Source organism: Emydura macquarii, unplaced genomic scaffold (assembly GCF_026122565.2).
Source record: "Emydura macquarii macquarii isolate MOO-44397 ecotype Brisbane River unplaced genomic scaffold, CSIRO-AGI_Emac_v2 contig_2846, whole genome shotgun sequence".
Taxonomy (NCBI): domain Eukaryota; kingdom Metazoa; phylum Chordata; order Testudines; family Chelidae; genus Emydura; species Emydura macquarii.
The window spans coordinates 4,083,203-4,098,575 of NW_027132983.1; the positions used below are offsets into that span (position 1 = coordinate 4,083,203).

Below are 15,373 nucleotides of genomic sequence, written 5' to 3' on the forward strand. Positions count from 1 at the left end.
CAGATTTGTGTGGGCACACAAGTGAAACATGTTCGTTCATAGCTTTACTGAAACAGCAAAACTACTGCCCAACTCTTGTTTGAAAATACTACCTGTCAGAAGTACTACTTCAACAGAATTATGCTGGAAAACTTGCTCAACATAAGCTTGTAGTATGTCTTGCGCTAGACTATGCTGCTGGTTTCTCACTTTAACATGCTTCACTGTTAGATTTTATTTTTTGTTTGTTTATTTAACAAACAAAAATCAAAGGGATTTCTGCATTGAGAACTGGATGACATTCTTATATGAGACTCTTTGAATGTTTTCTTGACAGGTATATTTTCCAAGTGGCTTAAACTTCTATTTTTATCTTTAACCTTTCAGTGTGTTGGAGTAAACAGTTTTGTTTTATTTCTACTACAGTTACTCATCTTTCTCATGGAAATTACTCAGATTTTCTCAGCCATTCTAGGCTTTTTATAGTCCTACGAGACTCTTATTACTTAGTATCTTTATACTGAGACATGGCATTCCTACTAGATATTGTTGATTAAAAATAAATAAAGCGGATAAGTCAATACATAAATGTTTGTTTGCATATTGTATGAATTGATTTTACTACTCAGTCACCTGTTGCTGGAATTCAAACACTGTATTAAAGGCATTGGTGGTTGTTATTTACCAAAAACTGCAGATAATGTGATTTTAAGATTTACATGGGTTTCCTAAAATGAACATTTTGATTAATCAAAATGCCCTTCATGATGAGTTGGCAAATCACTGTATCTATTAGATTTTATACTAATAACAAATGAGAGCTTATTTTTCTGATGTAGCAAAATTTTATAGTGCTGGAAATTAGGCAAAGCCAATACTATGGGGTGCCTTAAACAAGATAGGAATGCAAATATGCCAATTTGTATTGGCTTGTCTACTAATTATAATAAGTTGCAAGCAACACATTGCAGCACACATTCCTTTGGAAGAAAGTAATAACAGATCTCGCTTATAAAGCTCATTTCAATGCCAGCAGAAGCAAAAAACCATAACTGGGATGTGCTCTAAGTAGAGCAATTAGTTCTTGATTTTTTATTTCCCCCCCCCCCCCCAGAGTTAGTAGTAGGTTTGTTTTGAGCATAATAGGATAACTTAGCTGAGGCTGAACTGCTTTATTGAATGCATGTTATCCAGATTTTTGTGTTTAAATTACTTAATTGTTCTCCTTTGTTCTCCCTGAAAGTGGGCAGTTCTGAATTCTCTAACTGATCAAGCAAGGGTGAATACAAATTGATGATTTAAAAAAATTATTTAAAAATTGTTTTTATTTCAATCAGTTTGATTTAAATTCTTTTTTTAAATTTAAATCAAATACAGGTTTACTTTTAAAAAATAAATCTGTTTGAAATAATAATAACCTATGTTAAGGCCAAAATTTACTATAATCTGTTCAAATAATTTAAATTAAAAAAATATTAACCAATGCATGTCTGCTACTGAAGTTTTAAAGAAGGTCAAACCACTGAAGTGGGGGCAGTCACTGGCTAAGCACTTGGAAACCAGAGTTTAAGCTGAAGTGCTTAAACCAGCATTGGCAGTAATAGCCTTTTTTTGCCAAGTGTAGAGAGAATATTTTCTTCATTTCAGTTTATTCGACTAGTTCCGTTCAATAATGTAGTTTATTCAAAGTAGAGAAACCACATAGGGAGTTCAAAAAGCAAGGAAAATGGTTTCCTCTTCCAATCTATAAATAAAACCTAGCTGTGAGAGGATGAGATATTAGTTCTAAAGTCCTGAAGGACATGGTGACCGGAAACAAGTGTAGACCAGGCCTTAGGCATTAGCACGTGCAGAAAAACTTTTCAGCAAAGCAGGATAGCCAACATTTTAAATGACTAAAGTTGACTTTTTTTACTTTTAAATTAATTTTCTTTTAATAGTAGTAGCTTCAGGATGGTACCTTATTACTTCTGAATCACCCCAAAGTTTGGCCTGTACTATTTTACTGTGTGATATTTTTTCTTTACATATTATTGTTATTAGCTCTGCATTGCTGTAAGATATTCAGTTGATGTTTCACTTTGTAGAAACGCCAAAGATTTAATGTGGAAAAGGTATTTCCTGGAATTTTAACTATTATCTGATAGAAGGGAGTAATCGCTGCTGATAATGGCCTGGGTGTACAATTGTTGATGGGGATTAGTAGAGAGGCAAGTAAAGGCTTTATTCTTTTCAGTGTAAGACTATAGAATATTATGTAGAATATCAAACTCTACCATTGAATGCTAGAATAAGATTTCATCTGTCTGGTGCCATCTGGATTTTACATACGTTTAAAGTATTAGCTGCACTATCTCATTGTAACAAATGAAATATGGATAGGGATTTTTACCTTTTGTTTCATTCATGTCCTTTTTATGGCCTTCAGAATATTTTAGGGCTTGCCATAAATTACATTTTAGTTCATGCATGTGCACTGCAGGATAGCTCCCTGAAGTATGTTTTCCTCTACTTAGTTTTGTCAGGTTTTAAGCTTGGCTTTCATTACGCATATGTATCTTGACATAAACAGTAAACTTTTGAGAGGTGATTAAAAACTATAATTCTTCACACCAAAAATCCATGCATAAGTTTTTTATTGCACAAAATTGTTTTGCTTGTGAGATTCCTATGTCTGTGATAAGTGCGTGCACGTGTGTGATTGGTATCCATTTTAAATATTGTCTAATTGGCATCCCTTCATAGAGAACCTTTTGTTTAGTTGTACTAATGAAGATAGTTATAATTAACTACAGTGTACATGTATAGTCCTATAACTGGGTTCAATATTCCATATATGGTCAGTACTGTATACAGCATAAGAAAGGAAAATACTACAGAATTAGCTTATAGTTGTATTCAAACATATGCTGCTGTTTGCATCTTAATGAGGCGTCTTGATGAAGGAAGTCTTTTAAGGTGTAACAAGTGAATGGCCAGAATTAATATAACCTATTCTGTACCTTTATCCTGGTTTAACCCATGTTTGTCAAATACAAAATAAGTGAGGAAAAATACCCACTGACTACCAAGTGAAATACTTGTTAATGTTGTATATGAAGAGGACAGAGATTGGTGTGTGGAAGACAGAGGGGAGGGAGAGGCGATAGAGGCCAGTAGGAATCTTACCTTTGTTTCCTGTCTTTTTTTAACTGATTCTGCTTTCTGTTATGCTGTTGATCTAACTGGAAACACCTCTAATTAACTAGGGCATAGGAGAATCAAAACATATGTTTAAATCTCATCTTTATTATTTCATTTATCCTCACTAAATTAATTATAATAATAAATAATAATCCCCACTAAATAAAGATAGTGACAGGAGTGCAAGTGGAAAAACCATATATTGAATATAGACAAAATTCAGAAAATATTTTGCTCCTTTTAATTTTTGAGGTTCTCCTACTAGGGAAATATTTATATATTGAACCTCTATTGCTTTAGGCCATGGTTTTCTAAAGTGCCCCAGTGATTTTTGGATGGCTCAATTTTTCAGTTCAACCTGAAACTCATTAAAAAGATCTTTTACTTTTTTTAATGAATGCTGAGTATCCATTCTCTGAAAGTCAGGCTCCTTTAGGTGCCTGAAGCTGGTGTCTCAGAAATCTTTAGTCTCTTGAGAGAATCATGGCCCTAACCTTTGGTTCCAGAATCTTGGAAGAAGTGTTTTACTGTTAAAATAAGAAATCTTTAGCTAAGGCATGATTGAACCCATAGTGTTCATCAAAACTGCAAATGGACTGAAATATAATCCTGTACAACCAAGCCTGAGTTTTTTGTTAATGAAAAATGGAAATTTTAAATAATTTTTTAAATTAAAGTTGGATTCTGAGTTAATAGCGTATACTATGTAGAAACAGGGATTAATGAGTAGGAATGGGGAGGTATTTAAGGCTATGTCTACATTGCAGCACTAATTGGAATCAGCTTAATTTGAATGTCAGAAAGCAATTTGTAGAAAGCGCTGCAGACTGTCCACACTACAGTGTTTGTGCTGGTTTCTTGCATCCACACTGACCAGCCTTAATTCAAATTAGAAAGCAGTGCAATGTGGGAAGCTATCCCACAGTGCAACTAACCATAGAGGCTGTTGTGACGAGTGTCATCGTCCCAGGATGCAGCGCTACTTCCCCCACCCTCTTCCCCCACCCCCAAGCAAACAGGAAAAGGATTTTCATGCTGTTTTTTTACTCCACCAATCGCCATTGCTGCAGGCACATGGAGCCAGCTGAACTATCCTCTCATTTTGACCATGACAAATACATCGCAGCTTATCCTGGATTACTTTAGAACTGTATGCTGTTTGCCTTTTATGCTCCCCCTTCCACCCCATGTATATTGCTTGCCTATTATTTTTCCCTCCACGGAAGTGTCTCTAGAATGAAAGATAGATAACAATGGAGTCAGTTAGTATATTAATACAGTGATACAAATGTTTCCATTTCACTAATGGAAAGCATGATATAATGTATCCACATTTAGCACTGTGAATAAACTCTTAGGAAAGTATCAATTTCCATGATTGGCCACTGAAACAATGTAGCAAAAAATTTCCTCTCACTGCTGGCATTTAAAAGGCATTCACCACACTGGGAGAGGGGGTGTGTGAAATTTTCAAACCCTTAAAGGGACAAACTGCAAAGGGCTTGCTGGGCATTTAATTGAGACAAGCTATGACGGTGCAGAAGAGAGTCGCTATCGCTCTGTGGAAGCTGGCAACCCCTGACTGTTACCACTCTGTTAGGAATCAATTTGGAGTTGGTAAATCTACAGTGGGAGCTGCTGTGATTCAAGTATGCAGTGCCATCAATAGACTTCTTCTAAGAAGGCTAGTGACTTTGGGAAGTGTGCAGGACATAGTGGAGGGGTTTGCCACGATGGGTTTTCCAAAATGTGGGGGGGCCATTGATGGGACTCACATCTCCATCTTGGCACCTGCACACCTGGCAACGGAGAACATAAACCGCAAGGGGTACTTTTCCATGGTCCTGCAGGGGCTTGTGGATCACAGGGGTCATTTCACAGACATCAATGTGGGGTGGTCTGGGAAGGTGCATGACGCTTGTGTATTTCATAACTCGGTGCTGTTCTGTAAGATGCAGGCAGGCACTTTCTTCCCTGACCAAAAAATTGACATTGGGGGTGTGGAAATGCTCATAGTGATCCTGGGGGATCCTGCTTACCCCTTGCTCCCTTGGCTAATGAAGCCCTACACCAGCCACCTTGACAGTGACAAGGAGTGTTTTAATAAGAGGTTAAGCAGTTGTAGAATGTGCCTTTGGGCGTTTAAAGGGTAGATGGAGGAGTCTCCTCACTAGGCTGGACATGAGTGAGAAGTACCTCCCTTCTGTGATATCTGTGTGCTGTGTTCTTCATAATGTCTGTGAAGCTAAGGGGGAAAGGTTCCCCTAGGGTTGGGGTGTGGAGGCAGAAAGACTGGCCGCCAATTATGAGCAGGCAGGTGCCAGCACTACGTGGAGAGCTAACCGTGGAGTGCTTTGCATTGGGAAGCTTTGAAAACAAGGTTCTGCAATGAGATGCAGGACTGATTTTCTGTTCAAGTATGTTGTTTGCCTTTTGATGATCCCTCCCCTCCCATTCCCCCTTTGATATCTGTGTCCGACAAATCCCTCCTGAACAATATAACATTTTATTAAAAAACATTTTTGAACACTGCAAAACTTTATTTCTTTACATTCAAGTCATGGGAGAATGGGGGAGGCGGTGGGGGTGATGGTTCATTCACTGTCTCCAGGGGTAGGGTGGCAGCTTGTTGTGGTGGAGGAGAGCAGTGGCTGCATCCTGGACAATCTACCACAAGACCTCGTGGAGGCGGGGGACATGGAGGGCGGCATAGCTCTCGGTTCAGGAGCATTGTGGAGGGGCTGCAGAGGGACTGTGTTCTGCCTCTGCTCATGAAGAGCCACAAGACGCCTGAGCATGTCTGACTGGTACCACGGGACTTTGAGCGCAGCACCACAGCGGAGGTTCTCATTCTCCTGCATTTGTCTGAGTCTCCATGACCCTGTCCATGCTCTGGGTCAAGGTCTGTCTCCATGCTCTTTGCTCTGTCTCTGCTGATGCTGAGGCCATCATGAGCTCTGAAAACATATCATCTCCCCCACCCTCCCCCCCTTTTTTTCTAATCTGAGACAGTCTGTCCGCTTCATTTTTTAAGGGTCGGTCCAGAGCAGAGGTGTCTACAGAACGAAAGAAAAATGACAGGGGACACATAGTTAGATTAGTGAACACAGTGATAGAAATGTAACTATTTGAAACAGGACTCAGTGAAACAGTGTTGCAACAAGTAGAATTCAGAATAAAGTGCTCCCAATGTTACATTAAATCATTTGCTAGATGCAATTTAAATATTTAGCCAATGAAACAAAGTGGTCCATGAAACAATGCATCTAGGAGATGATGTCCTCTCTCTGCCTGTATTACAAGCCCCTGCAGAGATCATCATGGTGGTCTGGGAGGACAAGGCTTAAAATGCAGGAAGCCAAGAGTCTGCCTTCCTTGATTGCAGAGAAAATCAGGGGAGGGATCACAGATTACATATATAACATTTCCCATGTTATAACAAGTGATGTTACACCTAGTGTCTCTCAACACATACAGTAACTGAGACCTGGGTTATCACCCAGTACAGGCAACAAAACGCCTGATATCCCTCTCGTGTACCCCTCCCTGCCCTCCTCCCCCACACACACACTCTATGTACAAAGACACCAATGCTAATAAGAAAGAAAACTCACCAGATGTGCCTTCCACGGGATCATTTGTGCTGTCCTGTGTGCTGCTGGCCTGCTCGGGGGTCAAGAATAACTCCTGTGTTTCTGGGCGAACGGACACCCTGTTCTCATACTCCCTGCTCTCTAGACTCTCCTTCTCCTCTTCCAGGGATTCATCCTCATTGTTCATGGACTGAAAAGCAGAGGAGGTATGAATGCAGCGTGGGGGCATAGTGGTGGGATCGCCCCCAAGAATAGCATGCACCTCATCATAGAACCTGCATGTTTTGGGAGAGGACCCAGAGCGGCTGTTAGCTTCCCTGGCTTTCTGATAAGGCTGCCTAAGTTTCTTGATCTTGACTCTGGATTGATAAGCCTCCCTGTGGTATCCTTTCTCCAGCATGCCCTGGGATATCTTCCCATAAATATTCAGATTCCTTTTGCTGGCTCATAGCTGAGACAGAACTGACTCCTCACCCCACAGTCTGATAAGGTATAAGACTTCTGGTCTGCTCCATGCTGGAGCACATTTGGGCTTTGCAGTAGCCATGCTGAGAACAATGGGAAAGTTCTCTCCACGCTGGCAACTACAGGAAATGAAGATTCAAATCTTCCAGGGGCTGCTTTGGGGGAGGGTACTGAAATGGGGCATCATGGGATACAGTCCGGAGGCCAATTAATTTGAATTTAGTCCCATTGCGTCCACATTCACACTAATGCGAATTAACTGATGCGCTTCAGGCGCTAATCCACTTGCAGAGGTGTTTTTATTAATTCGATTTTAAAGGCTCCTTAATTCAAATTAACAATGCGCAAGTGTAGATGTGGGAGTAATTAATTTGAATTAAGGGACTTTAATTCGAATTAAGCCACCAGTGTAGACCAGGCCTTAGTCTCTGTATATATGCCATTGGTGTATGGCAGTGTATGTATTGGAATATTGAGTACAGTTTTGCTCTTCACATTTTAAAGTTGAAAATTAGAGGATGCAGAAGAGTTAGAAAAATAATTCAAGAGCTGAAGAGAATAAATGCCATACAGTGAGAAACTTAAGATAAACAGATGAAATGCTTTATCAAAAAGAAGCATGAAAAATGACTTGGTGTAGAAGTACCTTTCCTGAGAAAAGATACTGGGAATTAAAGGACTCTTTAATCTACCGGAGAAAGACATAACAAGAACCAGTAGTTTCAAGCTGAAGCTAGACAAATTCAGATTGGAAATAACACACACATTTTTAAAAGTAAAGGTGGTCAGCCACTGGAACTAACTCCCAAGAGAAGTGGTGGGTTCTCTTTTTGAAGTCTTCAAGACGGGATGCTTTTCTGAAAGATACGTTTCAGTTAAACACAATTATTGGGCTCAGTACAGGGTTAACTGGATATAATTTAATGGCTTGTAATATGTGACAAGATATCAGACTGGCCTTAAACTTTATGAATCTAAGTATGGATTTTTAAAATGTTCTTTATTTTTTTTTAGTATTTAAAACTGCCAATGGAAATATATGCCTAAATAAACATGTTTGCATAATAACATTTCAGGTTGATTCTATATGTCAGGGGTCTCCAACCAGTCAGAGACCAAGAGTCAAAAAATAGATGTAGATTTCGCAAAGAGCCACACCTCTCTTACCCTCCCCCAAAAATTCACACTGATGTGTCAATTTCTGCAGCAGCTGGTCAATTTAACTTCTCTTACCCTCTGCCTCATGACAGCTGGTCAATTTCGGACTCAAAGAGCCACATGCAAAGAGCAGCTTGCGGCTCGCGAGCCGCATTTATATAAGCAAAGAGCCGCATGTGGCTCGCGAGCCGCGGGTTGGCCACCCCTGCTATATGTGGTAAGAAGTGCTACAGCATAAATTCAGTTGGAAGGCTTAAGCATTTAGACTTGATTTATTTTCACATTAAAATCAGCACTGATACACATCAGTCGGATGCAAAATACAGTATGTGTAGGAATATACAATTAAACTCCCATAAATATAGTTTTCTTGTTTGTTTTAGAGAACTAAACATGCTACATTTTGCTGTGGGTTTTGAAAATATGGAACTGTTATAAAAATAAATTGACTAAGTACAATAATTCCTAACAAGTGTGTGTCTGTGTGCAAAAATTCATCTGTCAATACATTAACTAAAATATTGAGTATTGAAGTATTTGGGTGTGGAGATAGGAAGATGGTATGTAACAATATTGTTTGCTAGGTAAAAATATGTGAACCTGTTTGTGCATTCTTTTCTTACAGATCAGATACCCCTCTAATTTACAAAGCTGTACCAAGCTGGTTTGTAAGAGTAGAGCACATGGTGGAGAAGCTGTTGGAGAATAATGGTCAATGCTACTGGTAATATATCTTGCATATAAATATTATTTATTTTATATTCTGCTTATTAATATGCTGTGATAATTACTGGCTTGTTTCCATTTTATCCTTCTGGAGCACAAAGTTATTGAGACGGTGGTAGTGATCAGCTCTCCAGGATAGACCAACCACCAATTTCATAAAGGCTTCAAATTGGGACCTAAGATTGAGGCAGTGCTCCTGGCACTATTAAATAACCTGTTTAATTGGACAGAAGTCAAACCCCACCTAAATATATTTAATCTCTCAGATGTCTGAAATACCCATGTGTTTTGACCCACATATACATTTCCAAACAAAAACTACTTTTAGATGAATTTAAGATTGAGTACCAATCAGTAATTTGGGGTAAAATAGATTACAGGGATACTGCAGTTATCCCCAACCAAGGAAATTCAGAATAAAGGTTAAACTTAAAAGAAATTGAACATGTTAAGGCATGGAAATGCACCATTAGTGCACTGAAACAACCTTAACTGTGTCCTATATTAACACTATGCAATAACCATATGATTATGAATAAATAAATATGTTTATGGTTCAAAATCAGTTTAAATTGATTTTTAGGCAATTGCCTGCATATTGTCCTTACTTTGCAGAGTTACAGTTGTTTGTCCTAATTATGCAGTTTAAAAATCTTAAGAAGCAAAGTGACAACTCTGTGATCATATAAAAACACACTGAATGATATATGTTTGGTTAAAAATGGGTATTGATGGCAAATAAACCAAATGATACTTTTAACATATAAAATGAATGCCTTACATGAAAATATTATTAAATACCAATGTATTATAAGTAGCGAATGCTTTATTGAAGAGACAACAGATGAGGGAATTATTGGAGATGGCACCCATTATGAGAGGCTGAGGCTTTGTGATTCAACTGTGTGCTGACAGCGCTCAGGTCTGTAATTCCATGCACTGATACAGCATTTAATTTTCCAAAGATTTTCCCAGTGCCTACCTTCCTTCTTCCTCCATCCCAGTATGAGTCCATGATAAGGAGATGGAGAGGAAAAGGGAAGTCAGGAGAAAATGTACCATTAGAAATGGAGGTTGTGCGGGCAAGAGGGGATGAGGAGAATAGAGAACCTTTTTGGTATACATGGTGCTACTTCACTTGTGTTTTAAATGCCCAGACAACTCAGAGTGAAGGCTTTAGTACTGTATGCTCTGGGACTCTCAAACTGCAGCCAGGTCTGAGGGGTGGCTTAAATTAATGTCTGCCGTCACTATGCTCCTTTTTAGCAGAATTAAGATCCCTCCTCTCCTCACCAAAAAAGATCTTATGCAATTCAGCCTGCATAGAAGATTTTTTTTTTTTTTTTTAAATGATATGCTTGCTGTGAAAATTAATTGACAGGAGAGAAATTAAGCAGCTCCTTGATGTAGATTATCTAAAATGCTTCCAAGGTGACTCATTAAGTGTGCAATAAGCAAATGAACAGCTTGGATTTAGAAGGCGGTTCTATACTAGTATTGCTTTCAGTTTTTAGTAGCAGAGCATACTGCTGTTCTACTTTTGGGAAAATCATGGAAGGAGGGGGTAAAAGTGTTTGCCCTCTGCTCCTGTTCGATTTTACCAGAAGTTTTTACTGTTCTGGTGACTAAGAATGAGTATACATGTTTGTTTGCCTGATAAGGAAAAGGAGTGTTCCAGTAGTTAAAAGGAATAAGGAAAAGGAGTGTTCCAGTAGTTAAAAACAAGATCTATTTTATGGGCTTTTAATCTTGTTATGGGGAGGGCATTTAGAGGTAGAATTTAAGACTGTCCATCAAGGGTGACATTCATTCATTCTGAGTGAGGGGATCTGCAATTGATTTCTACTTAATCATCATATTAAGGATTTAAATGATGTCTACAGCGTTGTGTACATCTTTTGCACTGGGGATAAACTTCAACCCAAATGTAGACAATTGTAGAAAAGTCAGGCATGTATTACTAGTATAAGACACTGATGGCAAGTATGACAGTCATTTTTTAAAAAAGCTTCTGTCTTCCCTATGTTATTTTGCAATATTCATAACTCTTAATAATAAAAAGAAAGTGGTTTGTCTTATTTGGGAAAAATTGCCTGTTCAGACAACACACATGTCATGATTTAACTGAACGCCTTTTAAAAAAACAAAAACAAAAACAACTTTGTGTAAAACCAGTGATGTTTTATGGATTGGGATAATCTCATTTTTTGTTGTTTCACTGACACAGGGAAGCTTGTTTTTTTTATGAATGTCTTATAAAATTGTTAATTTCTCTAGCATATGATTTCATAAAATATAATTTAAAGGGATCCCAAGATATAGTATATATAGTATAGTATATCCAAAAGACTGCTCAGTGAAAATGTTTCCCTTCTGTGTACCATAACTTTCACCTATGTGTACCACAGTCTTGGGGTTTCATTTAGAGGTGGTGAAGTCATTTCCCGATGAGTTCAGTTGTGGGTACTTAGCATGTCTCAAAACCAGGCACTTTGTGTTGAAGTGAATTGACCATTTTGATAAGGTCTTGGGAGTTAGGACTTAACTTTTTTTATTCAGATTTGGGTTCTTGACGGCTTCAGCGTCTCCTAAAAAGAGGAAAACTGCATATGCATGCCTTTTGGGCAGTATTAACCTTTGCAAATGAGTTTTATGACTGCATTGCTTTTTTAATACAAAAAATGGCTTAAGAATATTGTCCCTTAAGAATAATCTCTCTCTTCTTATAGATATTGCTTTTGATGAAATAGATTAAATTTTAAACATAGTTTGACAAATTTTATAACCTAATTGAATTCCTAATTAGTTTTTTAATGAGTTAACTTACCACTAATACATTTTTGAACAGGCATGGTTTTAAAGCTAGCAACTGTCTTCATTTTGAAAAATGAGCTAGTGATATCTTAAAGGAATGCATGAGCAAATGGAGCAGTAATACTTTGAAGTTAAGTAGAAGCTCAGAGCTTTACAAAAAAAGCCTCTCAATCTCCTATGACTTAAATTGGTTTTCGACCCATTTTATAGCTAGAGGTAGAAGTACGGACTTGCCAAAGGTGTTGAAGCAAGTGGGTCAGAACTGACAAACAAAATCCAGTAGCCTTGATACCCTGTGATACCTTGATACCTTGATAAGCTACCGTCTCTTACCTAAGACTCTGCTTCATGTACTTTTCCTAGAAAAGAGAGAGAATCTCTCTGAGCCTATATTAAACCATCATATGTTCATATCCAAGACTAAAATTGCTGGAATTACACTTCATGTTGTAACCTTGGACTAATCACTTAATCTTGTTGCTTTGTTTCCCCATCTGTAAAAGAGGGATAATACTTCTCTACCTCACACAGGAGTTGGAAGTCTGCATAATTTATATTTGAGTTGATGAGGACTGTAGAAAAGCCTGGAAATAAAATAATAAATTGTTTTACTCTTCTCTCCCCCTGGAGTTTGATGCTCATATATTGATAAAGCTGGTGAAATAAGAGATGCAGAGTCAGCTGTTGCATGTAAATTTCAGTTTTTAAGAAGTCTCCCTTTCCTCACCCTTGCTCCACCTGCTAGTACTACTGCAATTAAGTTTGGCCAAAGGGTCCCCATGTGACAAAGTTATCAAAAACTCTACCTCTTCCACCAACTTACAGATCAGACATTCTTTAGATATAGAGTAAAAGCTGCTATCATAGGTGGAAAATGAGGTATGATAGAAGGAGAGACTGACAGATGCAAAAGAGAATAAGTGACTCAATTTTATTTTTAAACCTTTCGGAAGGACCCCTCCATCTCTTAAAGACTATGAACTGTGAACGTTCATTCACTGTAATAAAGAAGTTGGTATTCATGGCTGACATGTTAATCTTCAGTGAGCCCTTGCTCTGTTGATTTTGAGAAATGCTGGTTTTCAATCAAGTTTAGTTTTTGAAAATTCTGTAGTGAATGAATGAACTAGGCTTTCCAGGTTAGTTTCCAGTTTTTCCAGTGTGAATTTCCCACATTTCCATTTTTCACTGCGCATGTGTTCAGCTCTAAGCATATACCTTTGTAAAAGGCTGTTAAAGCACTCAGGCATTGTTAGCCTTCTGAGAATCTTTTAACTTGGGTTGTTCCAACCCTTGTCAGCTTTCATGTTCTCTTAGATAGTGACCTTTTTTCCACAGTCTGAATTTAAAATGTGTGATACAATCATATGTTAAATCCAAATGCATAAGGTTTTAGGTCCCAGAAATCACACAAGCCTGTAGGTGCGAGATGCCGAAGATGGTTGTTGGCCCAGGAGAGTCATCACCAAACATATGGGAACTTGCTGTGTATAAGGGAGGTAGATGTTTCAGGAAGCAGGTCTTGTGATCTTTTCCTGGGCTATCCTAACCTTCTGTTACATTTCCCACTTGCAGAAGGCCTGATTGCACAAAGCATTAGATCATGGGACGTTTTGAGAGAAGACTGATCAGCCAGTTCTTACTTTTTCCCCTCCATCTCATCCCCAATTAAAAGCAAGGAATCAGTCATCTTTTTTTCCTTTTTGAAAACAACCCCATCATCTATCAAATCTAGTGGAAAAATCTAGATTGATCATTTTGCAATGTTATAAGCAGAAAGGGAATGTTAAGGTTCTAACAATAATTACTTTTCATGCTCATAATGCCTGGTATGTTTGATAATTAGTGTTTATGCTGTATATAAACTTAATTACTGTAATAATCAAACATACTGTGGACCAGATCATTAGCTGGTACAAATGGAGTCTGGGCTCACTTGCGCTAGCTGAGGATCTGGCCCTGTGAGTGTGATTGTATGTTTCTGTAACTATACTGGTTTTGTACTTTTTGACTTACGAATTTTGCAGATGTACTTGTTGCAAATTTAACTTTCACTGTCAATTTGATATTTAATATTTGAAAAGATAGCAGTTTGTTTTTATGGATGAGAAAGATAAACCTGGGAAGCCATCCATTGATTTAACTCGAAGGGTTTTACTAAACCTTGTTGGATTTCTAGCAATAAAATTAATTCTGTAAGTCCTTTTTTGCTGTCTATCCAGTGAAGCTTTAGTTAATTATAACAAATGGATTTTTTTCCCTATGTAAACTGTTTAATTTTAAATGTAAAAGTTATATTTCTTTTATTTATCATAAGTAGAGACTTTTTTTTAACCTGTAACTCCCTATTTTTTTAATATGGTCGTGGAGTTGTAATTTTTTGCCTGTATGACCGCATATTTCTTGTGGTTCATGTAATCTGAATGCAAATTAGGTTTCCTTTAGGGATCCACAATTGACGAAGCATATAACAAAGTCCAGCACTAGATGGTAGCATTTACTGGGAAGTACACAAACTTCATTTTTTCATGCGGCCTGGGATGTGAAATAAAACCACTGCAAAAGTAATTCCATGTTTGTGTTGATTTAGCACAATGTAAGTGAGAGGTAAATCAGACTTAGTGTAGTTAAGAGTAATTTAAGGTCTTTTCTAGCAGTCCTGTCATGCACTTTGATTCTGATGGACTATGTCTGCTATTCCTGCTCAAGGACTCTTCAGCAGAGACTACCAATGGTGGTAATTTGTGGCACAAATACACCCGTGAAGGGACCACAAAAAACTCCTTGTCACTTGCCAATTAAAAGATCATTTGAAATTAAGATTTTAGTTGTAGAAGACTAATGCACTAACCTCCTTTAACTCCAAGTCCCATTTAATTCACTAAATGATCAATAAATACATTATGTTGAATGTCTGTCCTTTTATAAGTCTGTAGAAATATTATTGTATATGTGTTGAAACAGGCTAATTAATTTGTAGTCCAGTATAACATACTTCTGCCTTGCAAGGTCAAAACATTTAAAGAAAATGGTGTGGAAATAATAGCAATAGAGTGAAGGTTTTATTTCAGTAAGTGTAAGGTTAGACTTGAGAGTGCAATTTTTTCAACATCTTTGGCCGGATTAGGATGTTAATAGTCATTAGCGTAATGCCTGCATCATGCAAGGTAAAAAATCTTTTGAGAGGCTTGCTTGTGTGTGTGCTTTATATAAAATGAGTGGATAAAGATTAAATTAATTTGGACTTGTCAAGCTGTTATATACCACTGACAGAGTATGGATGTGATGCATTCTGCAGCAGCAGCATTGCAGTCTCACTCTAAAGTGTTTGTTGCTACGAGAAACAGAATAGGAGAGCAAAGGAAAATATTACCATACAAAAAAAACTGAAAATATTATTAATTTTAAAAATTAATAGGGCAGAATGCAGTTTTTTTAACTGAGATGACTCTAAC

At 37.7% G+C, this 15,373-nt stretch overlaps 1 protein-coding gene across 1 annotated transcript in view; it reads left to right on the top strand.

The window, feature by feature from the left end:
* Positions 1-15,373, top strand: part of IARS1 (isoleucyl-tRNA synthetase 1) — a 126,803-nt gene that overhangs the window by 33,054 nt on the left and 78,376 nt on the right. Inside the window, exon 13 of the mRNA XM_067568101.1 lies at positions 9,004-9,102. Coding sequence (XP_067424202.1) covers positions 9,004-9,102 — 99 coding nt within the window. The remainder of the gene's footprint in view (positions 1-9,003; positions 9,103-15,373) is intronic.